The 26,119-nt window shown below is 47.7% G+C and overlaps 1 protein-coding gene across 2 annotated transcripts in view; it reads right to left on the bottom strand.

Annotated features, from left to right (window-relative positions):
• The window catches only part of Ift43 (intraflagellar transport 43), a 79,899-nt gene that overhangs the window by 29,497 nt on the left and 24,283 nt on the right, over window positions 1-26,119 (bottom strand). For both annotated transcript variants that reach the window (NM_001199843.1, NM_029601.3), the window contains exon 3: window positions 21,288-21,352. In NM_001199843.1, coding sequence (NP_001186772.1) covers window positions 21,288-21,352 — 65 coding nt within the window. The remainder of the gene's footprint in view (window positions 1-21,287; window positions 21,353-26,119) is intronic.

The following is a 26,119-nucleotide window of genomic DNA, read 5'->3' as shown; positions in this document are numbered from 1 at the left end:
TTAAAAATAACACTGTTGTTAGGATTCTAACAAGGCAGCAAGAAAAAAGTCGCTAGAACACACAGCAACAGTTTCAGTAGCTGAAACCATATAAAATATGTGCATGTGTCTGCTGCAGGAAAAAGTAGTTGAGGGTTTGGAGTCTATACCTTAGGAACTTCAGCTAGGCATTATAGTACTTTACTGGACTGCAATTATAGGCTAAGTAGGAGCTGAGAACTGGGGAAATTCTTTTTAATTTTACACACATTGGCGTTTTGGGTTTTTTTTTTTAAAGATTTATTTATTATTATATGTCTTCAGTTGCACCAGAAGAGGGCATCAGATCATTACAGATGGTTGTGAGCCACCATGTGGTTGCTGGGATTTGAACTCAGGGCCTTTGGAAGAGCAGTCGGTGCTCTTAACCACTAAGCCATCTTTCCAGCCCGAGAACTGGGGAAATCCTGTTCTGTACTTTCTACTTTGGTAGGAAACAAGGACATTATAGAAATAACATGAAATCTTCTATAAGCTCGTACTGCAAAGCCTAAGATAGCCAGTCCGCTGCCATCCACTCTCACTAGTGACCGCTAAGTTTGACATGGAGATGACAGGGACACAGAGAAGGCCCAAAGCTTGCTGGTTGCAGAGCTAGGACCTCACAGGCACCGCTCAGGCTGGTGCTGTGTGCTCTATGCTCCAAACTTCACGGGACAGGGAGACGGATAGATGCAAAATGCCAAGGAGGGACTCAAAGGGAGCCAGCCACTGCAGTCAGGCTTCCTGGAGGGCTTTCCCAGTGAAAGACAGGCAGTGAAGCCTCAGGAAGGCTCTCGGGTTGGAAAAGCTAGACCCATGACAAGGCCGCATGAAGCCAGACAAGGTGGTAGCTCCCGGCGGGCAGCTAAGTAGTAACTGAGCATAAAGAAGGGATGGGAGCTGGCAGGGTCGGCAGGAGGGCTTGCTCAAGAGTGGACCAACTATGCTGAGCTGGAAATCAGCTTTCATTGGGTCTTGGGCTCCCTTCAAGTCAGTCAAGCCAACCCAGAAGCTGGATTCCTGCAGAGAGCCCCCAGCTCACCCTGTACTCTGCAGTTCAGCAGCAGCAGAGGCAGGAGTGGAAGAGGTTTCCTTTACTGCTGCAGGAGGCAGGATGGAGATTCAGCAGGAGGACTAAAGTGGACAGTTTCTCAAGCCCCCCCACATCACACGGCACTGTCTCAATTCCTACGACAGCTGCACATTTGCTACACCTTATCCTTTAACCAATGTATCTGAAAGAAAACCGCATCTTCAATGGAAAGATAGCATCACCAATCAGAGGACCATAAAGAAAAAAAAAACACAATTTTAAAGAATATATGCTTTATATTTAGGCTAACTACATATTACAGTTTGCCAAGAGTCTGCGCCTCCAGTGTATTCTATGTTGGGAGTGGGTGTTCGCAGGGCTGGAGACATGTTAAAGAAATACTGGGGGCATGGTGAGACTCAGTCATTGGATGATCAGGGATGAAAGTTAATGGAAAAGATAAACCCTCCAGGCATGAGTCCAGCCTTGGGGAAACAGCTGTGTGGAGCCTGAGAGGAGAAGGCTACACAGCTGAGGCCAGAAGTAACCAGGGCTCCCTAAGTTCTTCTCAGTGTTTCCAGAAACCTTGATTTCAACTCTCTTCTGTTTGCTTTCTGGTTTTGTTTTGTTCTGGGATGGATCTCCCTACATTGCTCAGGCTGGCCTTGAATTTGGACTCCTCCTGACTTAACCTCCCAAGTGCTGGAATTTAAGGTCTCTGCGCTACCACAGAGGCCTGGAAAGATTTCCTCCCTCACTAACCCGTTGCTTTTTTTCCTACTTGTTAGGAGCGGGTGTGGCAGCAGTCCCAAAGGCGCCAGGGACTGTAGCTAAGTCGTATGACTTGCACCTGACTTCCTCATATAAGCCACAAACATCTTGAGAGCTGCGCAGGTGTACCAGGATACCGGTGAATCCATTTTGATGCCCTGATTAGCTGAAGCTGCGTGCCTGGTGAGGCGGCGTGGCCTGCTGTGCGTGGATGAGAGTATAAAAGGAGTGAGAGGCCCAGGGTTCAGGGGAGATATAAACAAGAAGACTCAGGACTGAATAAACTGCTGTTAGAAGGACTGGTGGTCGTGTCGTTCTTGCTGGTCGAGAGCGGACGGGACACCTACTCCTATTTTACATCCTATACTCACCCCTAGAAGTCAATAAAGACCCCATCTGGCCTGAGTAATGAGATGTGTACTGAGAGGGTCCTGCGACTCCTGCATCCCCCTTGTAGCTGCAACATTTGAGGTGAGAGGAGTAGCAGGGCTGTGTGCGGTAGCTTCCTGAAGATCTCAGAGCACCCCCAGGTATAGCGAGGGCAGATATGAGCCAAGGACACCCTGACATTTGAAAACATGACTTCTACATAATGACCACCAGAAAACTCTAGCCAAGACCAGTAAGCAGCTTTGGTGAGGGGATGGGCCCCAAAGTAAAATCTGTGGCAGCCCACCAGATCAGCTGGAGGCTTTGTGAGGAAGCTGTTTCCTGTGCACATGTGGCCAAGCTGCTGCAGCTCGTAATAAAGCTGTTCTTGGTTATTTCTTGATAGAGGACTGAAAAAAAAAAAAGGGAAGAGCTAGGTGTGATGTTCACCGCCGCACTTTATTTTTGAGAGCACGAACCCATCAAAGGGAGAACAAGGGGACCACTTCTGTCAGGAGAATTTTAACCAATGGCTGGCGTCACTCACCAGTCCCTCCTGACTTCCGGCTCAGACTACAAGGCAACCCGTCTCCCTTTAGCACAGCCTGGCTGGCTCAAGGGACACAACTTTTTTCCTTGAAAGTTTTTTTTTTTTTTGGTTTGGTTCGTAAGATTGCTTCATAGGATCAACATCTCATTTCTGCAAGGGCCCCAGAGGACAGCAGCAAAGACGATTTTATTCCGAGCACCTAGCTCTTGCTCAAATAGTACAGCGTGTGGCCTTTTCATGAACTTGAGATGAATGTGAGCGGCTCTCAAGGTTTGAGAATGGGCACGGCAGTAGGATTCGAGGCACATTCCATTATACTAATTAGCTGCATGACCTTGGGCGGTGGGGCAAGGTGATGTGCGAGAGCCTTTCTAACTGTAAGATCCTGTAATTCCAAGCCACATAACCTCCACTGGTGCTCAGGGCTCTCCCGAGTTAGAGGACTCCAGTCCTGCCTCCCTGACACACGTCCCCTTTGCTGGGAAATAGCCTCTATTCTGACAACCTCAAAGCAGCCCCTACTCCACACCTGGCTGAGCCCTGCCTGGAAATGTCAACCAAGACTGTGTAACGTGCTTGTCTGGGGACCCAAATCAATGTGGAGAGGCAGGAAGCAAGGGGAGGGGGTGGTTTTAATGGGGAGACCGGGAGGATAGGAAGGAAACTGCCCCCTTCCAGTCTCATTTGCAGGGACAACACTGTCACTCGCATGGAGAAGTCTGACTTTCTCTTGCTGACTCTTCTAACCCATCCACCAGCTCAACTGTCCTGCCAGGTGGCTGGAAGGAGGGTGTCTGCACAGGTCCGCTGAATCCTCTTAAACCTCCAAACCCAGGCAGCTCCAACCTTGATTTATACAGCTCACTAGAAACCAGAGATTCTGAGTGTGGACAAGTCAGAGGGCTGGAATGCGAGTCTTCCCTCAAACTTGAGATGAATGTGAGAGACTCTCAAGGTTTGCAACTTAACGCCTGGTGCGGCAGTGACTAAGAGGTGTGGCTTTCAGGGCTGCTCAGATGGACCATCCGGCAGAGGGATTAGCACACTGGGAAAAGGCTGGAGGGAACTCACTAGGTCCTTCTACCCTTCCACTACAGAACACAGTCACAGGGCGCCATCTTGGAAGCCGATGGCGTCTCTCCCCAGCAGCTGCCGCCTCTTACTCTCAGATCCAGAATATGGAGGAGCATTCCTATATACATTCCTATATAACCTGCTCTACTGTGTCGTCTTATAGCAGCTGAAACAGACTAAGACAGAAGGTCACACCAGTGACTCATCCTTTTCTAGCTGGGTGTTCTTGGGGGAGTTCTGTAAACAGAGAAAATACCACCTTCTCTACCACAGGGCTGTTCCTGGAATCAAGTACCACAGTTCAGGCACAGTACTGGGCACAGTCCACTCACCCATCACGTAAGGAGGGAGATCCATGCTGAGCAGTGCATCGTTAGACAGTATCATTGTATGCACATCACAGTGTGTATTTAGCCTAAGTGAGTTATGTGCCACTAGACAATATCATCTCAGGGGACCACTGAGGAACCTGAGGTCCGCTACTGACTACTGCATTTTACGCAGTGCATGACTATACTTGGTAGTCAGGAAGTACTCAGTGGGTAGAAGCAGCCGCTGCCATGGGCACAATTATCCTTGCAGACAGAAACATTACAGGATGGTTCTCCTTGCAGGGACGATCTTTCCCCCAAACCAGATCCGAGTCCACACATTGCCAGCTATCTGTGTCTACCTTTATTAACTATTAAATAATTATTAGCTAGTAACTTCATGCCCCTTGTCTCTGGGGACCCAGCATCCCCTGCCCCTGCTGTCTACAGATTCACAACTCTGTGGACATTCCATCCAGCTGCTGGCCTCACCCCGGCTGGCCGCTGCTTTGTAAACAAAATGGACTTGACCTCCAAGGTTGTGTAACGTGTACCCTGCTCACATTCCTACCTCTAACTTTACATTCCCTGCCTCTCGGTTCCTTTCCTTCCTTCCAGCCTCTGCAGTTTACTCCTATGTAAAGAGCACGTTTTCCTGGCTTTGACATGTTAAATCCTTTCTGAAGGATTCTCCACTTCTTCCAGCTTTTAGAATTAGGGGAACTTGTTTCTACACTATGTAGAACATAGTGTAGAACACCTGCACATCATGTGATTAAAAAGCTGTAGTCTCACCATGTAACGTATGTAGACTGACCTGGTTCCCACTAACGTAGCCCACTATAGCCTCAAAGGATAATCCTCCTGCCTCAGCTTCCTCAGTGCTGCAGTTGTAGATGAGAGCTACCACACCGAGTCTCACAACAGTGTTCACAAATTGACAGTCTAGTTTCTTCTGGAGCCGCTTGCTAGTGTGAGAGCATAGAAAACAGCCCAGCACTCACCCCAAAGCCGTCCCCTCCCTCTTCTTGACTCAACCCCAGTTCTGCCAGGAAAACAATAAGCCCAACTAAAAGTTTCCATTCTGGGGGGCTGGAGAGATGGCTCAGCAGTTATGAGCACTGACTGCTCTTCCAGAGGTCCTGAGTTTAAAACCCAGCAACCACATGGTGGCTCACAACCATCTGTAATGCTATCCAATGCCCCCTTCTGGTGTGTCTGAGGACAGCTACAGTGTACAGGTATGCATAAAATAAATACATCGTTAAAAAAAAGTTTATCTCCCGAAAAGAAAAAAAATCTTAAAAAAAAAAAAAAGGTAAAATGTTTTCCATTGTGTAGCTCTCACTCTGTGGGGGGGGGGGTCACCCCATATCTGAGCAAGCAGATCTGAAAGAGAAAACCTTCCTTACACAACACAACCACACACTACAGACAGTGGGGCAGTGCAATGCGGCTGCAGGCCCTGGACCTCTCACTTTTGAGACAAACACCTTTCTGTGTCTGCCCTGAGGATGGGGTTTTATTGCTTGTAGTGACAACAACTCCAAGTACACAGCTCATGCCATGGCGGGTGGGAACTGCTCGTGGCCCAGAAGGTATATACAGTATGGAGACAACCATAATCGGTTATAACTCTGCCCACTATCTCTAAAGAGAAATCCAGAAATCCAGATTGGAAAAGTGTATGGGGGAGCTCGGAGTCTCAAGATCCAGATGAGAGACGTGGCCAACATCTGCTGGAGACAGTCTCAAACTCAGAAGACAAAGACGATCATACTCCATTTACAACTCTGTTTTCACCTAAAGAGAAGACACCGCTAAAAGGAAGGGCAGAGACAGCCTTTCAGAGCACGGTATCTGGGGCCACCATGAGACACGCATATATCGGTTTCCTAGCACATGGCTCCGAAGCCTCTGAGGCGTGGAGGATTTCTGGGGTTTGTTTTGTTTGTATATTAATGGGATGACTGAAAATAAGAGACTAAGAGAGACCCAGGAAGGAGCACTGGTGGCTGAAGGAGCTGCCTTCAGCCTGTGTGACCGAAGGGTTGGAAGTTTGGATGTCTGTCCCCCAACCTCCTTATGCCTGACTTCAGAGTCTGGGAGAGGAGAAAAGTGCAGGGGAAGGGTCGTCGATGATGGCCATGCCTATGTAATAAAGCCTCCATAGAGACCCAAAAGAAGCAGGGCCGAGAGCTGACAGGTCAGTGATGGACAGGTAGCTCACCCCAACTTCATCAAGAGAGAAGTCCTGCCCTTACTCTCTCTAGTCCTTCATTTGGCTGCTTACTTGAATCCTTTCAAATACGCTTGGTGGGCCAGTGAGATAGCACTTACCACCAAGCCACAGGATGTACGTGGTGGAAGGAGAAAATTAACTCTTCAGAGTTATCCTTTGACATCTACACCTCTACAGCTGTGCCATGGTATGTGTACACACACACACACACACACACACACACACACACACACACACAGAGTAAGGAAAAGGTATACAAATTTTCTTGAGACAAGGGTTCACTGTATAGCTCTGGTTGGCCTGGAATTCACTATGTAGACCAGGCTGGCCTTAAACTTCCTGAGTGCCGAGACTGATGAAGGCATGTGCTACCACACCTAGCTTATAATTTTTTTAAAAAAAATATGCTTTGCAACAAATTGGCACTAGCAAATGAAGTGTTTGGCTCAGTTCTGTGAGCTACCTTAGGAGAGAGGAGAGAATTTGAACCCCAAGAAGAAGCAGTGAGAACCCAAGACTTATATAGCTGCTTAGTCAAGATGTAACTGAGACCAGCAGCTGGCACAGGGTGTAGATGTAGGGGGTGGAGGGTGGACAACCCTGTGGGGCTGAGCCCTCATCCTGTGGGATTTGATGCTCACTCCAAATATATAGTATCAGAACTAAGCTAAACTGCAGGACACTGGCTGGTGCCCACTAGAGAATAGTATGGTGCATTAAGAACACATACACATATGCAGACACACAGGCACTGATACACACACACACAGATACACCTGCAGACACTGACACACACACACACAGATACACCTGCAGACACTGACACACACACACACAGATATACCCACAGACACTGACACTCACACACACAGATATACCCACAGACACTGACACACACACACACACACACACACAGATACACCTGCAGACACTGACACACACACACACAGATACACCTGCAGACACTGACACACACATACACAGATACACCTGCAGACACTGACACACACACACAGATATACCTGCAGACACTGACACACACACACACCCTGACGTCAGCAGTGAGGTGTTGAGTATTGGTTCCCATTCCTTGAAATCATGCCTGCAACGCCAGGCTCTTTTTTCAGCCCTGGGCTACCCTGGGTTCTAGCTCCCACCATAGCTCATGCTAAACAGTCACTGCGGTGAACTCAGGCCTCCCCACACCTGGCCTGAGCCCAGAAGGCCCAATCCTGCCTCACTTTCATCAACTGATTCACTTCAAAGCAGTAATGCATGGTCAATAATGACCTGGTCTGAGCAGGCAGCTAGGAAATGTGCTAGGTGCTCACTTGGGCATTCAGAGGCACAGAGGCCGTAGAGATCGAGTGTGTGCGTACGTGAGTGCGTGCGTGCGTGCGTGTGTGTATTGGTGGGTTGTATTGGGACTAAACCCTAAACCCAGGGCTTCACACATGTTAAGCAAGTGTTCTACTCCTGAGCCTCAGCTACAGCCTGAGACTTGATTTTAATGAAACTTAAGAAGCAGGGCCAAGGGTGCTATCTGCAGACTCAGAGTCAATGCCACCCGTCGGAGTCTCCACAGGACCCACCTAGGGACCTGCTTCCTACTAATGTGGCTTCATGGGATTTATTTCCCAGAGTTAACACATGCTACAGCTGAGAAGGGAAACCCTGAGGTCGTCTGGTTCCTGTGCGCATGTGTATGTGTTCATGTGCATGTTCCTGCATGTGTGCTCCCATGCAAGTGCATGTTTAGTGTTTGGGCACATGTGCATATATATGTGTGCAGCGCATTCATGGAACACAGAGCTCATCCATTAGGCTACACTGACGAGCCAGCAAGCCCAGAGATGCTCCTGCCTCCAGCTTGGCCACTGGAAATACAGGTGTGCTCCATGGTACTCTGCTTTTTTACATGGGTATTGGGGATTGAAACTTAAGTCCTCATACCTACAGGCAAGCTTTATCAACTGAGCCATTTCTCTGAACCGTGATCATCTAGTCCAATTCCTCAGGGAACCGTAGGCCAAAGAGTGCACATGATGTGACCAAGACCACATGGTGAGGAAAGGAAGGGACAAAGAGCCTAGGCGGATGCTGGCTCCCATTACGGACACAGGCAAGGGAGGGGCTCACAGAGGGCTGGTGCTCAGTCAGCAGGCTCAGCAAACAGATGCCTGGCCGTGTTAGCACGCATTCTCAGTACCTCACTCTGGGCTACTGTACCCTGGGCTTAGCACAGGAGTCACAGCCTCAGAAACAGAGTTAGGGGCTGTAGAGCCCCAGGGTCTAACTGCCTAGCGCCCAAACTGGCTGTCTGGGAGCAGATCCAGCTCTTGGAGGGCACTACAGGGTTGGAAGGGACAGTCGCTTCCAATGCCTAATTGAACTTAATGACTGGCCTAATTAAGCCTGTTAATGGCAGGTCTAGTAGGGCCTTGGCTCATGCTTCAGTGCAGACTGCATCCTTCCTGCTCACCTTCCTCCACAGGGCAAGGGGCTGGCCGGAGCACAGCTCTAATAAGAGGACAGGCTACGGCTATGCCTGCTGGCCTTGCTGTTCCAATCACACACAAGCGTAGACACAGAAGACATGTATCAATAGAGTCCTGAGAATGTCTGATGAGCTCTACCAGAGGCAAGGGCACCATACCAGGTGCCACATGGCAAAAAACTGGAAGGTAGTGAAGCCCAGAGAATGAATGTGATATCTACAGTGGCCAACCCCCCCCACCCCACCCCCAAAAAAAAAGAAGAGAAAGAAAAAGGAAAAAGCCCTAAAGACCTTCAAGATGAAATTACTATTAAGAGAAAATATAGGGGGCAGGTGAGATGGCTCAGCGGGTAAGAGCACTGACTGCTCTTCCAAAGGTCTTGAGTTCAAATCCTAGCAACCACATGGTGGCTCACAACCACCCGTAACAAGATCTGACACCCTCTTCTGGTGCAGTCTGAAGACAGCTACCATGTAGTTACATATAATAATAAATACATCTAAAAATAAAGAGAGAGAAAATATAATAATAAAAAGGCAAGGTGCAGAACACAGTATGCTTAAAATTCTTATCTAAATTTTTATATGTGGTATGTATGTGTGTGTATATATATATATATATGAGATATATGACATATATGACAAATGTGTATATATATGATATATATATGACATGTGTTTGTGTGTGTGTGTATATATATATATATATATATATATATATACTCAAGTATACACACATTTTATAAGACAGTCCTCAATTTCTCAGTAAAGGTGTTAAAATGCAGAGGACACCCCAACCTGACAGAAGTGCAGAGCTTAGCACAGCATACTGCAGCATCTCGGGTGCTCCACTGCAATCGTGTAGCGGACCTGGATCTGCACTCCGGCTGTCACCCAGCATGAGCTCCACACTATCGCTAACCCAGAGAAAGATCCAAACCTGAGACTCAAAGTGTAGCTTCCTCTCACACATGCTGCATTCATGGTACCAAATAAACAAACAAACAAACTCAGAAGTCACCTGCCACACTGTCACTGGTCAGGGGCATCTGTGCATCTCCTCAAGTATTCCAGGACACTGGCAGACAATCCGGATCCTGGGAATTCACCTCTAGAGAGACAACCAGGAGTGGAGAGGCAGTAGCTGGGGTAAGTTTATTTTATTTATGTCTTCTTTGCAGTTTTACACCAGGGAGATGGCTTTATTTTTAAAATGTGGAACCCAAGGTGGTGGTTGTCTGTGAGCTCTCCAGCAGTGCAGGGGTTCACACGGACCCCAAGTGGCTCCTGGCAACAGCAGAATTGGACAGATAAAAAGACACGGCTTTGAACTTTCTAGAGAGGGGAAAGTCCAGAGAAACAAGGAATGTTCCACAGGAGATTCGGCTTTTTGCTGTGGTTGTTCAAGGGCTACTACCAAGGGCTGTTCACTTCGTCTCTGATCTCCAGGGCCATGCCTCCAGCTCTACAACCCAAGCCCCAGATCCAAGAAATGACCAGATGTAGTGCCTAGAGAGCTTCACTTTTGCAAAACTAGACACCATGAAGGGCTAAAGGTCAAAGTCTTCAAAGGACATGGAAGAATTCATTCAAGAAGCACAGCTGGACTTTAAATTACAACGAAGTCAAGGCTAACTTAGCTGAGAAAAGGTTACCACAAGAAAAAGACTTGTAGCAGGCTAAGGAGGCGAGAGGGCTAGCACAAACCCCTGGGTCTACCAGGCTAACACACAGCCACTGGGGCAAGGACCTGTGGACCAAGGGCCTTAGAAAGCTGCACCATGGGGCTCCAGGTATCCTCTCCCTGACAACAAGCTTAGTTCAGGCACTCAGTTTTCCTCTCCTTGATGCACCTGTGAACTGGGAAGCACTTAGTGGCGGCAGCGCAGTTACATCACGCCCATGCGCTGCACCAGTGGCCTGGCTTTGTGACACTACACAGGGTCCCAAGCTGGTTCAGACTCTGCACAGCATCCCTGGTTCTGTCCCAAGTGGAAGTGTGTGAAGGTGCCCCCCAAATTACAAGACAGAGTGAGGTTCATGGTGTACCTGTTCTCTAGCCCATCCCTGAGTGCATCTAGAAGCTACTATGAAACGTTCCAGGGATCACATGATAGCTGCTTTCTTGGCCTCTTTCCTTTCCACCTTACACTGAGATTTGGAAAGACTGGTGAGACACAGCGCTCTGAGATCCAAACAGGAAATGAGTCCAGATGAGTGCTGCTGCCTCTTGTGTCAGGGTAGGAAGGGGAAATACATTAACTAGTATCTGTATGTATGTGTAAGTACGTGAGTGCACGCATGCACACAAATGCACACATGGTAAGCTGTGGTTGCTTCTAGGGTGGGAGGCAGGAATGAGGACTTTCATTCTTTATTCCACCTTTTTGCATTTTTTAAAATTCTATACTATGTTGTTTCTTATTTAAGTAAAAATCACCTAGAGTTCTATCTCACACACACACACACACACACACACACACACACACACACACATCACACGCATCACACACACACACGTAATCTCACCACACTGGAGATAGAGGCCAGCCTGGCTTATATATTGAGTTCCTGGGCTACAGAGAGAAATCCTGTCTCAGGAAAAAACAAAAAGGCATGAAGCAAACTTGCAAAGCCTCCACATGTCTGCCTTCTCCCCTCTTTTTGGAATCCTCAGCCTGCTTATACTTTTTTTAACTATTTTTTTTATTTTATATGCATTAGTGTTTTATATGTCTGTCTGTCTAAGAGTGTTGGATCCTTGGAACTAGAGTTACAGAACGTTGTGAGCTGCCATGTGGGTGCTGGGAATTAAACCTGGGTCCTCTCGAAGAGCAGCCAGTGCTCTTAACCACTGAGCCATCTCTCCAGGGCCTATACTTCGGTATTAAGCTCAGGCTTTCCTCCACAGAAACGCAACAAGTAAGCCCAGAAGGCCTGGGCTGCTGTCTGTGCTGGACTGAGGGCCCATCTCCAGTGCTTGCCTTCCCCAACACCAGGAAGAGACTTGGGAAGGTTCTCCCTGCAATGCTGCTGCAGAGCTGAGTGGGGAGGGGAGCACTCAGCTTCTTCCATCATCTGCATCCACTTCTGCCATGATGAGCCCAGCATTCTCACCCCTTCCCCTATCAGCTTCCAAACAAACTAATTCAACCAGCAGACTAGGAATGCTGGAGGTTAGGGCAGAAAGGCCTGACACATCAGCCCACCTGCCCTACTTCCGAGAGGATCCTGGCTTTTCGCTTCTTAGTTCAATGCACACAGGCTGGGTGTTATTTAGCTTATCTTTGGGTCCTATTGAATATATCAGATATACAGCAATAAACGATGCAGGTACATTCAAATTAATTAGGGTTAATTGTGGGGCCTGCTTACTCATGCTCAATTTTGCAGAACGGAGATTGCCTGTGGGGCCATGCAAGCGACTGCTGTACCACTGAGCTGTGTCCCCAGCCTCCTTTGGCTTCTTTTTTCCGTTTTGAGACAAGATCTCATTGAGCTGCCCAGGCTGGCCTTGCAATCTCCCTGGCTCAGCACCCCAAGTAGTTGAAGTGATAGGCCTGAGTCAGCTGCCTGGCCTGACTGTGAGTTTTCTAAATGTATTTAACAAAAGCCTCTCTACATTGTTTTCTCCCATCTTTTTTTTTTTTTTTTTCAAAGATTTTTATTTTTTCATCTCTAAAAATCACAAGCTTTAACATCTTTTTTTTTCCTTTTTTTCCATTTTTTATTAGGTATTTAGCTCATTTACATTTCCAATGCTATACCAAAAGTCCCCCATACCCACCCACCCCCACTCCCCTACCCACCCACTCCCCCTTTTTGGCCATGGCGTTCCCCTGTACTGGGGCATATAAAGTTTGCGTGTCCAATGGGCCTCTCTTTCCAGTGATGGCCGACTAGGCCATCTTTTGATACATATGCAGCTAGAGTCAAGAGCTCTGGGGTACTGGTTAGTTCATAATGTTGTCCCACCTATAGGGTTGCAGATCCCTTTAGCTCCTTGGGTAATTTCTCTAGCTCCTCCATTGGGAGCCCTGTGATCCATCCATTAGCTGACTGTGAGCATCCACTTCTGTGTTTGCTAGGCCCTGGCATTCTCCCATCTTTTAGCCCAGGCTCTGAAGATACTTTTAGAGGAAAAGAGAACTTACTCTTGGAGGGTGTTTTGTTAAGGAAACTGAGGCAACTTCCAGAAGGGACAAAACTTTCTAGACTACTGTGAAGCTCCTAAAGCCCTAGATGTTCTGAGATTCCATTGTTCGGAAAGCTCTTTAAATTCAGGCTGGAAACAACACTTTCAGGAAGTTCCTGAAACTGACCAGATTCACCCATCCATCCATCTCCAAGCATATAAAAGCAATAAGAATTGCTAGGAGACACTCAAGAAAGGCAGAGCTATCTGGACAACTAGCTGAGCCACCTAGTAGAAGCTCAGACCAGTCAAGCTATCTGGAAGAGACACTCCAACTTGCCGATCTACCAGAAGGTTGTGTACAGTGTGTTCCAGTTTCTAGCTTTTGTGATCTGTCACCCACACTGGAGTGGGCTCTGGTGATTTAGCTGTCTTTGAGGAGTTCTTGCTCCTGTAAGTCACCCCTCACACTCAGTCATTTGCAAGAAATCCCAATATAATTCACAGGTTTACTGGTTGGATTTTGGTGGTGTTCATACTTTGATGTGTCATCGGTCCCCTACCTTGGGTAAGTAGATGTTTGTTCCTGTCTTCCCAGAAAGAGTGACACACAATAGAGGGTCTTACAGAATGTGCGCTTAAAGTTTATCTTTTCTGAGCTTAGGGTTTCTCAGAAGTTTACTGTAGGGAAAACACACATACAGAGGGAGAGGGAAAGAGAAAGAAAGACAGAGACAGAGACAGTCAGAGACAGAGAAACAGAGAGACAGAGACTGAAAGACACAGAGAGAGCACATGACTGTTAAGACAGATGTGTAAACAGGACTTCACATGAGCATCCCTGAAAGCCATACAGATGAGCCTTGAGTCCTGGTGTCAGCTAATTGGTTGGGGTGTGTGTGTGTGTGTGTGTGTGTGAGTGTGTGAGTGTGCATGCATCAATCTTGGACCGTCATCACCTCATAGATGACTAACCTGCTAAGACTCAAGTAACTGTTCCCTCTTGGTGCCCAGGACTCCCCTGTACCATGCAGTTTTGGTTTCTTTTTAGGTAAAACTAACATGTACAAAATCAATTCTCAAGACATATTCCAAGTTTATTTTGTTTTTCTTGAAATCCAAACAAACAAAATTGTGTTCATCAATGAAAATCTGAAAGTCAAATGTTAAGGGCTTTTCTTCTCTGGACAAAGGGGCACATGGCCCCCTCTTAATCATGGAGCAAAAAAACAATATCCAGAATTCACTCACAGATCATCTATATACTGTGCATCTGTGTGTTGAGCATTATAGACCAGGAAGTACAGAGAATGGACAACAATCTTTAGTAACTATGTTCTAGTTATTAGCAATGCAGAGGAACAGCAGCAGCCCCAAGGTGCTCAGTGAACAATAAGGACATGAGCAACCTGGACAACTAGGAAGGAGCCACACATCACAGCTATACAGGCTCACAGGAACACAGACTTACAGGTAAACACAACCACAGGTATACACACTCGCAGGTGCACACACTCACAGGTATACATGCTCACAGGTACACACTCTCACAGATACACACATTCACAGGTACTCATGCTCACAGATACACACACTCATAGGTACTCACACTCACAGGTATACATACTCTCAGGTATGCACACTCCCAGGTACATACACTCCCAGGTACATACGCTCCCAGGTACATATGCTCACAGGTATGCTCACAGGTACACTCACAGATACATACTCTCACAGGAACTCACACTCACAGGTGCACATACTCACAGGTGCACACAGTCACAGGCACACACTTTCACAGGTACACACGCTCACAGGTATTCACACTCATAGGTATTCACACAGGTACACACACTCACAGGTATTCACTCTCATAGGTATTCACACTCACAGGTATACACACTCTCAGGTATGCACACTCACAGGTACATACATTCACAGGTACATACACTCACAGGTACACTCACAGGTACACACTCACAGATACACACTCTCACAGGTACACACACTCACAGGTACTCACACTCACAGGTATACACACTCTCAGGTACATACGCTCACAGGTACACTCACAGGTACTCACACTCATAGGTATCCACACTCACAGGTATACACACTCTCAGGTATGCACACTCACAGATAGGCACACACATTTATGGCGCTCCTTCAGGTGAAGGGATGGGGTGCTCACTGGACCATTCATACCTTTCCATAGGTTGGAAGTTTTACAAACAAAAGGTTATCAACAGGGATCCAGGTTTGGACAATCCAATCATTGACAAGAAAGTCTTCAGAGAAGAATTTTCAGTAAGAAGTGAAAAAAATCAAAATAAAATCTACTATATGATAACCTTTATTGAAACCACTTTTGTAAGCAACATACATTAGGCATCTGACTGGATGGTGGGGTGGAGGGCCACACATGACTAACTGTTGACCACAGATTGAAGTGGAACAGGTGGATACCAGTGTCCTCCTTATAGCTGTACCTTCCCACACCTGTACTTCCCACATCCAGGCCTCCTCACACCTGGGCCTCCTCACACCTGGGCCTCCTCACACCTGGGCCTCCTCATACCTGGGCCTCCTCACACCTGGGCCTCCTCACACCTGGGCTTCATGCAATGAAGTACTCCAACCACTACAGTGCAGGTAGTTTGAATCACCAGCTAGATCCAGCTCTAACTCTCCTTTGGAACAAGGAAGGCCATGGAGAGATCAAGAAACAACTTAAACATCACAACTCTGAAGAAATGGTCCAAATCCAGAATACAGGACTCTCTATAGGCTAAGTTTCTTACCTTCTGCTCTCCACCTAGCAAAAAAAAAATCAAAAGGCACGGGGAAAGGGAAGGGGTATAGCACAAATGAGAAGCAAAAGATGTAAGAGCTAAATGAAGTGTGGGCCTTGATTTTTTTCCCTTTTTACAGACTAACTCTACCAAGACATCTTTGCAACGGTGAAATTAACTGACTATGATCTGGATATCAGATAACATTAAGGAATTATTATTAATCTTGATGGGCACAAAACAGCGTGGTGGCTAATAAACAAAAACAGTCCTTATCAATTAACAAAATGATGTCCTGCAGGAGGGAGGGATTCAGCAGCTGTCAGGCTGCTCTGCGTGCCACGAGATTCCCATATCCCTACGCATGTCTTCATCAGATGAGCTGTTTATCCGTATCTATGTCTAAACCAGCAATTTCCCATCTTTCACATCAGGGAGCACTGAAATGAACCGTCTTGAGTGGCAAGCTGGGATGGATGGATAAGACATCTCACAGGCATGACCAGCCTCGGGTGTTGGCAGCGCGAGGCCTGGCGCAGGCCCAAGGGCAGAAGATCATAGCAAGCCTGCATCCGTGGAACCACACACAGCACTTGCAGGGAAGCCCCAGCAAACCTACACCTGACACCTTCCTAATGAACAGGCTGCGGTGGGGCTGGGCAGGCTGTAACACGGCTGGATTACGAGGATGGAGCCTATGCCTGCAGCTGTGCTTACAGACTGCTGAGCCCTCCAGCCCGGTGAGTTTTTGCCTTTCACACTTCTGTAACCTAATAAGAATTAACTACTCGCTGCTAACAAGAAAGTAGAGACTCCAATATGGCAATGACACAGAGGGAGAGGAAAGAAGCCCTTTAGTATTCTTGGAACATCTATGCCATTAAAAGAGAGAGAGAAAGGAGGAGGAGGAGGGAAGGGGGTAACCTCGGGACCAGCACACAGTTCTCCCGCCATCTTGATGTCCTTGACACGTGCGGCCGGTGTGGAAGTGGCTGGCACCGGAGCAGCCCATGAGCAGGAGCGAGCGGCCAATGGAGATTTATGTGAACGGAGCGAGATGGACAAGGTAAAATTGTCAGGAGGAGTTGTTGGAAAGTAAAATATATTGTGACAATTCCACTCCTGCCGTTCATCAATAAACTGACAGATCATTTAGTGTCAATTAGGAGTGATAGATGGACAAGTCCCCATGATCCTGGGCCAAAATTAATGGCTGGGAGGGAGAGGGTGATTGAAAATGACGGCTGACATTGAGAGCAAAGTCCTCAAAGTCCCCGAGGGGCCGTTACTCGCCTCATTCCCTTGCAGATCAATGCAGGGACAAACCCAAAAACAGACACTTTGAGACAAAACTTAGTCAGAAGGCCTTTCTTCTCCTTCCCGGTTCTGGGTCCCCTGTGTTCACCTCTAGGAACATTGCCATGCCAGGGACCCACCCACTCTTTAAGAATCCCAGTTCCCAGACAACTTCAGGCAGCTGACTCTAAGATGGTGGCTTTGGCACAGCTACTGCTTTCAAGCCAGGAGAAGGGACAGGTAGTAATGTCCCATCCCGGACCATTCCTCAAGTCAATCGTGTCCTGGGCCTCGGAGTTCTAGAACAAGGTATCTCCCAGGGCCAAGGCCCACACACGCTCTGCTTTGTCTCGAATGTTTCACACACTAAACAAAGATATCACGGGATCTCATGTGTGCTGGCCACAAGCTCATTAGCCAGAACCATAACAGCCGTCTTCTTCCCCCTGGAGACATGTAGCTGCCTGTAACCCTGATGTGCCCTCCTTCGACGAATGGAAATTACTGGACGTACAAGGCACAGTTAGGAGTTGTTTCTTCTCCAGCCGTGAATTCCTCTGCTGAAACCCTGATCCCTAAGGTGACAGTGTTTGCAGGTGGTACTAGGCTGGGCTGAAGTCACAAGGATGGAGCTGTCATGGTAGGGGAGAAGAAGAGAAACCGGATCTCTCCCTGTGCACAGATTCTCACTTGTGGACCCAACCAGAAAAAGCCTGTCACCAAGAACTTTGTCATGCTTGCATCTGACCTTCGACACCAGAAAAATGTCCCTGGAAAGCCTGGTGGGAATACGCACTGTCTGAGCTCCCGGGACCTGGTAATTCCTTACAGCAGCCAGACTGTCTCAGACGGCACGGTGCAGCTACTGTAATCCCCAAAGCATCGCAAATAAGCATGCCACTTACCAGTGCGAAGTCTCTGATCTAACCAGCCTCCCAACGCCAAATCTTAATCCCAAACATTCCCACAAGCTGCCACCTGTTGGAATCCAGGTGGCAGCTTGACCTCCGTCCACTCTGATGTCACACGGCTAACACTACCTGTGCCATCTGCCTTGCTGAGTTTTTGACTAGAGATGCCTGATATCTTCAACCTAGCTCTCCCAGGGCAAAAAACACACCTTGTGTGGCGGCACTCACTAGAACATCCTGGTTCACACAAAAACACTAGTAGACACTAAAGCTGCTAGGACAAAGGTTGTGGAGGACAGACTCAGCACAGGGCCCCCAGGAAAAGGCAATCACCACTCACCCTTAAATAGGAACAGAACTTGCTGAGGGGAAGCGCCCTAGGTCCCCAAAGGGCTGAGCATTCACACTCGATGCCTAAACACAGGGCTATCCTCAGTCCTAGGCCTTCCTGTTAGACGTGGGAGGAAGAACACAGAATCGCCTGGGCCTCAGGCCTTCAACTTGAATCTAATCGTGACAAATGGAAGAGACCTAAAGAAAGACCCTCTCTAAGACAAGCGGGGTGGACCCCTGGGACAATCCCTGTACTCTGCAGCAGTGGAAGCTGTTTTAGTTCAAGAACGGTAGAAGCTGGGCCTGGCACCCTATGCCTGCAATTGCAGCACCTTAGATGCCGAGGCAGGAGGATGGATATGAGTTTGGGGCTAGCCTGAGCTGTAAAGACCCTGTTTCAAACAAACAAACAAACAAACAAACAAAACAGAAAGGGAGAAGGGAGGGAGGGAGGGAGGGAGGAGACAGAACTAACTAGTATAACACGTAGACTCTGACTGGATTCCAGAGCTAGAATGACATTCTAAGGACAAATAGAGGCATTAAATGTAAAGTGCATACTAGATACTATTAGGTAACTATGCAGTGATCCAGTGATCAAGATTCTGTGACTATGCTGGAAGACGGGAGCTTTAGTCTTTAGGGATAAATGTTGTAACACCTACAACTTACTTTGAAGTGGTTAGAAAAAAATACAGAGAGGGGGAGAGAAGGAGAGAGGGACAGGAGGACTGGATGCAGAGGAAAAGAAACATGCCCTGCTGCTGAGTTTTTATTCTTTTCTAGTGTTGGGATAGAACCTGGAGCCTCCTGCATGCTAGGCAAGCTCTCTTCCACTGGGCTACAGCCACAGTCCAAGAAAGCCACTACTTTATGGGCTATATAACATCCTTAAGTGTACACTGCCCTCATAGTCAGTGCTGCAATCCGAATTCACACCCAGGTGCGTCTAAATCAGACGCCTGAGGCTTTAAGTGATGACCAAATACCATGTGGCCACCCCTGTGCAAATCAGTGGTAGAAAGACGTCAGGAACTGTCCTCCCTGGCTCAAGACAACCATTTGTAAAAGGTCCAGAGACATGGACCTTATCCTGGATGGCCTGAGAATCCCAGCTCTGTTCTAGACTTAAAATCACTTGTCACACTAGGGACATAGCACAGTTGGTGCAGTACTTGTCTAGCAGTGTGCAAAGCCCTGGGTTTGATCCCTACCACTGTGCAAGCCAGTTGGGGTAGGACGCACCTGCAATCTCTACTTTGGAGGTGGAGGCAGGAGGATCAGAAAAGCTGCATATTGAGCTGGAAGTCAGCCTTGGCCAACACTGTCTCAAAAACAAGGTCTTTAACCTAGAAGGACTCTCTAACAGTCCCTTGAGTAGAAGCATAAACCTCATGTCTTAGTCAGGGTTTCTATTCCTGCACAAACATCATGACCAAAAAGCAAGTTGGGGAGGAAAGGGTTTATTCAGCTTACACTTCCATACTGCTGTTCATCACCAAAGGATGTCAGGACTGGAACTCAAGCAGGGCAGGAAGCAGGAGCTGATGCAGAGGCCATGGAGGGATGTTACTTACTGGCTTGCTTCCCCTGGCTTGCTCAGCCTTCTTTCTTACAGAACTCAAGACTACCAGCCCAAGAATGGTACCACCCACAAGGGACCCTCTTGCCTTGATCACTAGTTGAGAAAATGCCTTACAGCTGGATCTCGTGGAGGCATTTCCTCAACTGAAGCTCCCATCTCTGTGATAACTCCAGCTTGGGTCAAGTTGACACACAAAACCAGCCAGTACACCTCACCATCTGCCAGAACCCCTGTGATCAAAGCTACCTGAAGAGACGAGGACATGAGAGCCAGTCATCACACCAGCAGCAGCCTAGGCCTAGGTCTGCCTAGGCCTCCTAGGTACTTCCTTTTTCTTCTGTGAACCCATTAGATCCTCACATCAGGCCCTTGAAGTAAGAGCCATTTTTAACCCTGCAGCAGAGACAAGGATGCAGAAGCCAAATAGCTTAATCAACTGTGTTGTAATCACAGCAACGCAGCATAGTGAGGATTTGAAACAGAAGGTCACTGGCCTAAGCTGTGGAAAAGCAGGGGGTAGGGGTGTGATTCCAGAACACTGCTGATCATACTGCTTCGGCCCCTGTGCCATCCTGTCAGAGGCATCTGGACAGATGCTTCCAACCAGAGGCTTAAGGACCCTGAACACCTTGCCCAGCCTTATCCAACTGGGTGAGAGCGGACGCAGCATCCACAGCCCCACACAAACACGGATGCCTCGGCCTGTGACAGTGGCTATTCCTTCCAGAGAAGACGGGAAGATGAGACAGTACAGAGTTATCCTGGACCAATATTCCCACCAGTTCCCAGAGCTGGCTTGTGGTAAACAAGAGATGCCAAGTAGGCAGTGAGGGGATGCCTGTCTCCTCCTTCACAAATGAGTGGTCTGTGTCCAAAGCAGACATTACACAGAGTTCAGCCACAGCCACCACCAGGCAGTTCGGGCACACTGAACAAATGAACAAAGCAGGCCTGAACTTTGAAAATGGTAGGCCAAGCAAGGGGAGAGTCATAAGGGATGGAAGAAATCAGGGTCCCATGGACACGAACTTCAGAAAGAGCAAATCAGAGGTGCAAACTGGCTGCTGCCCATGGCCGGGGAGTAGGGGTGACAGGGAGAGGGGCTGTTATGAGGTACTGGGCATCCTGATGGGATGAGAGAACATTCTAAAGGTGACTGGGTGACAGATGTAGGACTCTGTGTCTATCTAACAGCAGTTATACTGTCAAGTTATACATGTTAAGCGGGTGTGACTTGCCTTATTAAGGTTACAAAAAGGACGACGCAGGCACACCACCCATGGCAGGCACGCCACCCGTCACAGGTACGCCTGCACACCACCGCACCCACCCCGACTTCCCCTTCCCCCCAGGAGCTGAGTACTCACTTCGCCATCTTCATGGAGTCATCCGCCCAGCCTCCCTGCCTTCGAGGTGGTTTCGGTGGGGGAGCCTGTGTGAGAGAAGCCAGAGTGACAGTCATGCAGCCTGTGCCTCCAAACACCACAGAGCGCCAGGTTCATGCCACCTAAACCCAAGATACAAAATAACCTCTTGTTTACTATAAAAACCAGGTACCTTCATCCCTCCTGGTGAGAGCAGGAGTCGGCACACTGTTCCCAATAGACAGTTTGGCAAATGACTACTAAAGACTTTAAAAGTACTCAAGACTTTTTGTCTCCCCAGGGCTATAGATTAAACCCAGAGCCTCATTCATGCTAAGCACAAACTGTACCAATGAGCCACATTCCCAGGGTGTGTGTGTGTATGCATGTGTGCACAGGCAGCGGAGGTATTATGCATGCATTATGGGGGAAGGGGGCGGGAGAATGTGCTCACGTGTACGGAGCCCCGAGGTTGATGCTGGGTGCCTTTCCTCAATTGATCTCCACCCCGACTTCATCAGACATGGTCTCTCACTGAATCCGAATCTCCCTGATGAGGCTATGTTGGCCGAGCAATGAGCTTCAAGGATCTTCATGTCTTTCTCTCCCAGGGCTTACAGGACCATATACATCACCATGCCAGCTTTTTATGTGGGCTCTGAGAATCTGACACTTTATCAACTGAGCCATCTCTCCAGCCTGATTATGTTATTATGCTTATTATGGCAGCAAGCCAAGTTTTTTTCTTCTAATATTTCTTTATTTTTATGTGTGGGAGTTGTTCTGCCTGCATGTATGTCTGTGCACTACATGTATGCAATGCCCACCACAACCAGAAGAGGGCATTAGATCCCCTGGAACTGGAGTTAATAGGTAGTTATGCTAGCACCCCATACCATATGTAGGTGCTAGGGGAATTGAACCCAGGTCTTCTGGAAGAGCCATCAGTGCTCTTAACTGCTGACCTATCTCTCCGGCCCTAAGACAGCAGTTCTAAACCCGAAACTTATCCCAAGGACATAAACACAGAAGAACATAATGTTATTTCTTCATGACAAACACTTGGCAACATCCAACGTGGTCAGCAGTAAGGAACTGAGTAAGATGAGAGCATATACACAAACCAGTATGCAAACAACGCAAATCTATATAAAAATAATATCAAAGTTAGTGCACATTAACTAAAAAACATACTTCAAAACAGTAGGAATGGAATCTGATTTTGCAAAAAGACCCATGAATTCGAAGCACCGATGTTTATTAGCTGTGTGTACATCATGAAGGAGTCCTAACTGAGGACAACTTAAATTTCCCATCCCTGTGCTGTCATGCATTTTACGATTTTAATGGTCTGTTTATATTATTTTATAAGAATAAATGTAGTAAAATTAAGACTTAAGAGTAAGGTTTGCTTAGCAGACATAAACATGTACACCAACGGGTTCAACCTCCCTCAAGCCATTTGGCCAGGAAGTATTCACCTGGGAAAGACATATTCAGAAATCATACTGTACGCATTCTTACTCAGCATGCCCTAGCTAAAAATACCACCGAGCAGCAATTCTCAGAGTACCTGAAGCGGAAGCGATGGCTCAGTGTGTCTCCTATTTTGAATTACCCAGCATTCTTCCAGGAATGTTTTCTGAAGTATCAATTTTCCTTTTTCCAAGAACTTGACAAAATTCTAACTGTGGCTCTCAGTCTGGAAAGGAGTTTGGATAAACAAACTACAACAAGGTTTGCAAACTTCCACAAAGGATAAGGACAGAGCTCTTTCTTTTATGGGCCTCTGCTGTAACTACTGAACTCTGACACTGTGGAGAAACAAACAGTTTAGATCCTAAGACAAGCGGGTATAGCTGACTTTCAAAAACAAAATGAAAACTCTAAAGCCAGGCAGTGGGCCAACCTTGAGGAGAAGGATGTGGTTTGCTGACCCCTGGACCAGAACCTTGTGTCACCATGACCTCCTCTCTAGAGCCCAACAGGGACCATTTGAAGAAAACGCCCTTTCCATATGCCTGAGCGCCTTTATGCTTTTGATGTTTTGATCTGTTTTTAACATGATGATAGGTTTTCTTTCCTACCTGTGTAGCAGTGCCCCGGCCTGGCAAAGATGTGTTCCACTTACATACAGGGCCTTTCTGTGACATGAGCCAGACCCTGCTAGAAATGACTGAGAAGAATCCAAGTCCTGGAATAAAATACCTGGGATAATGCACCACTATTGAGCACTTGGGAAACGTAAGGGGAGCTTTAGAAAAGACCCCACCGATTTCTATACTAGAGGCTAGCAATGGAGCCAGAAGACGACCCTGCAGGCTGATCCCACTTAGAGGCACTTGAAATACAGAAGCAGAGAAACTGTTTAGCCCTGGAGCAGGGGGTGGGGGGCACCCACAGATCTATGGAGGAACTGCACCCCCCCCCCATTCCACCTCAAGAGCCCACCTGTGGGCTGGAAGAAGCAGTCACGTATTCTGGGCTCCATTTCCCGTAGACACAGTTGGCTGAATCCCAGTGTACTGGAGCCAGGCAGAACTAATTAGATTAGGTGTGATAATATATGCCCCTAATCCTAGCACCTAAGAGGCTGAAGCAGGAGGATTCCAAGTTTGAGACTAGCCTGAATTACAGTGAGACAAACAACAGCAAAAATATCAACTGGATTTCCTGGCCTGGGAATCCAGAATTGAGGAAAAGAGGGGAATTCTTCAGACAGCACAAAGCAGGGCAACCCGCTGAAGACCAGGTGGAACCAGGGCGACTCAAGACTATAAACACTAAAATGATATGCAGAATCAAAGGACCTTGTCTTGTTTCTTGCCATGTGTAAGTAAGTCTCAGGTGAATGACAAATTCTGAAGCAAACTGACCCACACTGAGCCTCCCCCCAGCCCCACGAGACACTTTATTTTAAGTCAATGTATGGCCAGGCCGGGTGGGGCATGTTTACTGTGCCAGCACTTAGGAGGCTGACTCATGAATTCAAGGCCAACCTGGGCTACACAGAGAGGTGCTGATGTAATCATAAGGGCCAAGAGTTCAAATCCCAGTGTGCACACAACAATCTGGCCATCTTGTCAGCCTTTTAACCCCAGCTCTGAAGACAGTGGAGGCGGAGAACACTGAGGTTAGGTTTGTCAGTTTCCAGCCCAGCCAAGAAAGCGCAAGCTTCAGGCTTAGGGAGAGACCCTGTCTCAAAAGAGATGGGAGGGGAGAGGAAGAGGAGATACGCCTGTGCACAGATTCACACTCACTTGGGCACTCTCACTCACTCAGGCACACATGCACACGCAGTCCAATATCTATTAAAAATTAAATTTTAGCCGGGCAGTGGTGGCACACACCTTTAATTCCAGCACTTGGGAGGCAAAGGCAGGCAGACTTCTGAGTTCCAGGCTAACCTGGTCTACAGAGTGAGTTCCAGGACAGCCAGGGCTACACAGAGAAACCCTGTCTCAAAAAAAAAAAAAAAAAAAAAAAAGAGGAAGAAGAAGAAGAAGAAAAGAGAGAAAAGAAAAGGAAAAAGAAAATTAAATTTTAAAATAAACCAATTTGCCCACAGCCCTCTCTCCCTGTGCCCTGGCAGCAGCTTACAGACCTCTACCCAATGATGGCCCTATCCCCCTGTGATAATGCAGTATGGTCATTAATTGACTGCCACGTTTTGTTTGGCCCCATGGTTTCTTTTGTTTGTTTTTAATTTATGATACCATCTAAGAATTGGAAAATTTCCCCATTAAAAGTCAGTTTCCAGCTGTCTTGACAAACTGGAATCTCTAGTAATGCTGGAGCCATCCCCTCGAGCAGGGGCATGCGTGCCAGGGAGCTGCAGTCCTCCCGTCTGGCTCCTTCCTGCTAGTCTGCCTTCTGTTACTACTGCACTGTGAGGCTGGTTTTACCCCTCGTGCAGAATTCCCTCTGTGCTGCTCTGTCTGCGAGAAGTGGATGGAGGGGCGATGCAGTCTTCTGAGGAAAAACTGGAAGCACAATCTTGGCTTATATGTGGCCAGTGGGCAGAATGAACACACTTTGACTTAGCAATTACTTCTGTGGCTCTCACCCCGGAGGTCATGACCCCTCTGGGGGGTGGAGACCCTATCAGAGTTCACACATCAGATATCCTGACATTTATACTTTGCAACTTGTAACAGTAGCAAAATTACAATTATCAAGTAACAACAAAAATAATTTTATGGCTGGGGTCACCACAACGTGAGGAACTGTACCGAAGGGTCACAGCATTAGGAAGGTTGAGAACCGCCGAGTTTGTGGGACCTGGCCCTGAGAATGTCGTGGCTGACCTGAGTGTGTGGTCTCTGACTGTTTCTCTGCTTCACGTATTGGGAAAGATCGAACAGACTCAAATAAAACCTGTAATATTAAAGTGTGGAGTGTCCAGACTGTTAGGAAGATCTTTCTAATGCTGTAAGATGCCTGGAGTCTAGAACAGGACAGAGAGGAAACGGACTCTCCTGATGTTATCTCGTCTCCACTCTGGATGGGGGTCCCAGTGACAGGCGGGGCAGAGGTTGACCTGGGAAAGGATGGTGGAAGATGAGGCGGTGAGGAACTGGACCTGAGTGACAGAGTCTTCTGAAACGGAGCCTTTGAGTGACCCCTCATGGAGGGGACAGAGCTGTTGATGGGATGGTTAAGTGTGTAGAACATGCCAGGCAATGATGCCACGGCTCCTCTACAATCCCTGTTACCACAACTAATGTCACCACAGCAGAGATCACAACATAATCAAATACACAGTCAATTGAGGGGACGATTCAAGGTGGATGCTGTTCAGGCAGGCTGGATCCCCTCAGTCACTGTAACTAGGG

Source organism: Mus musculus, chromosome 12 (assembly GCF_000001635.26).
Source record: "Mus musculus strain C57BL/6J chromosome 12, GRCm38.p6 C57BL/6J".
Classification (NCBI taxonomy): domain Eukaryota; kingdom Metazoa; phylum Chordata; class Mammalia; order Rodentia; family Muridae; genus Mus; species Mus musculus.
Note: the sequence above shows the minus strand (reverse complement) of the source record. Positions and strands in the feature narration are given on the sequence as shown.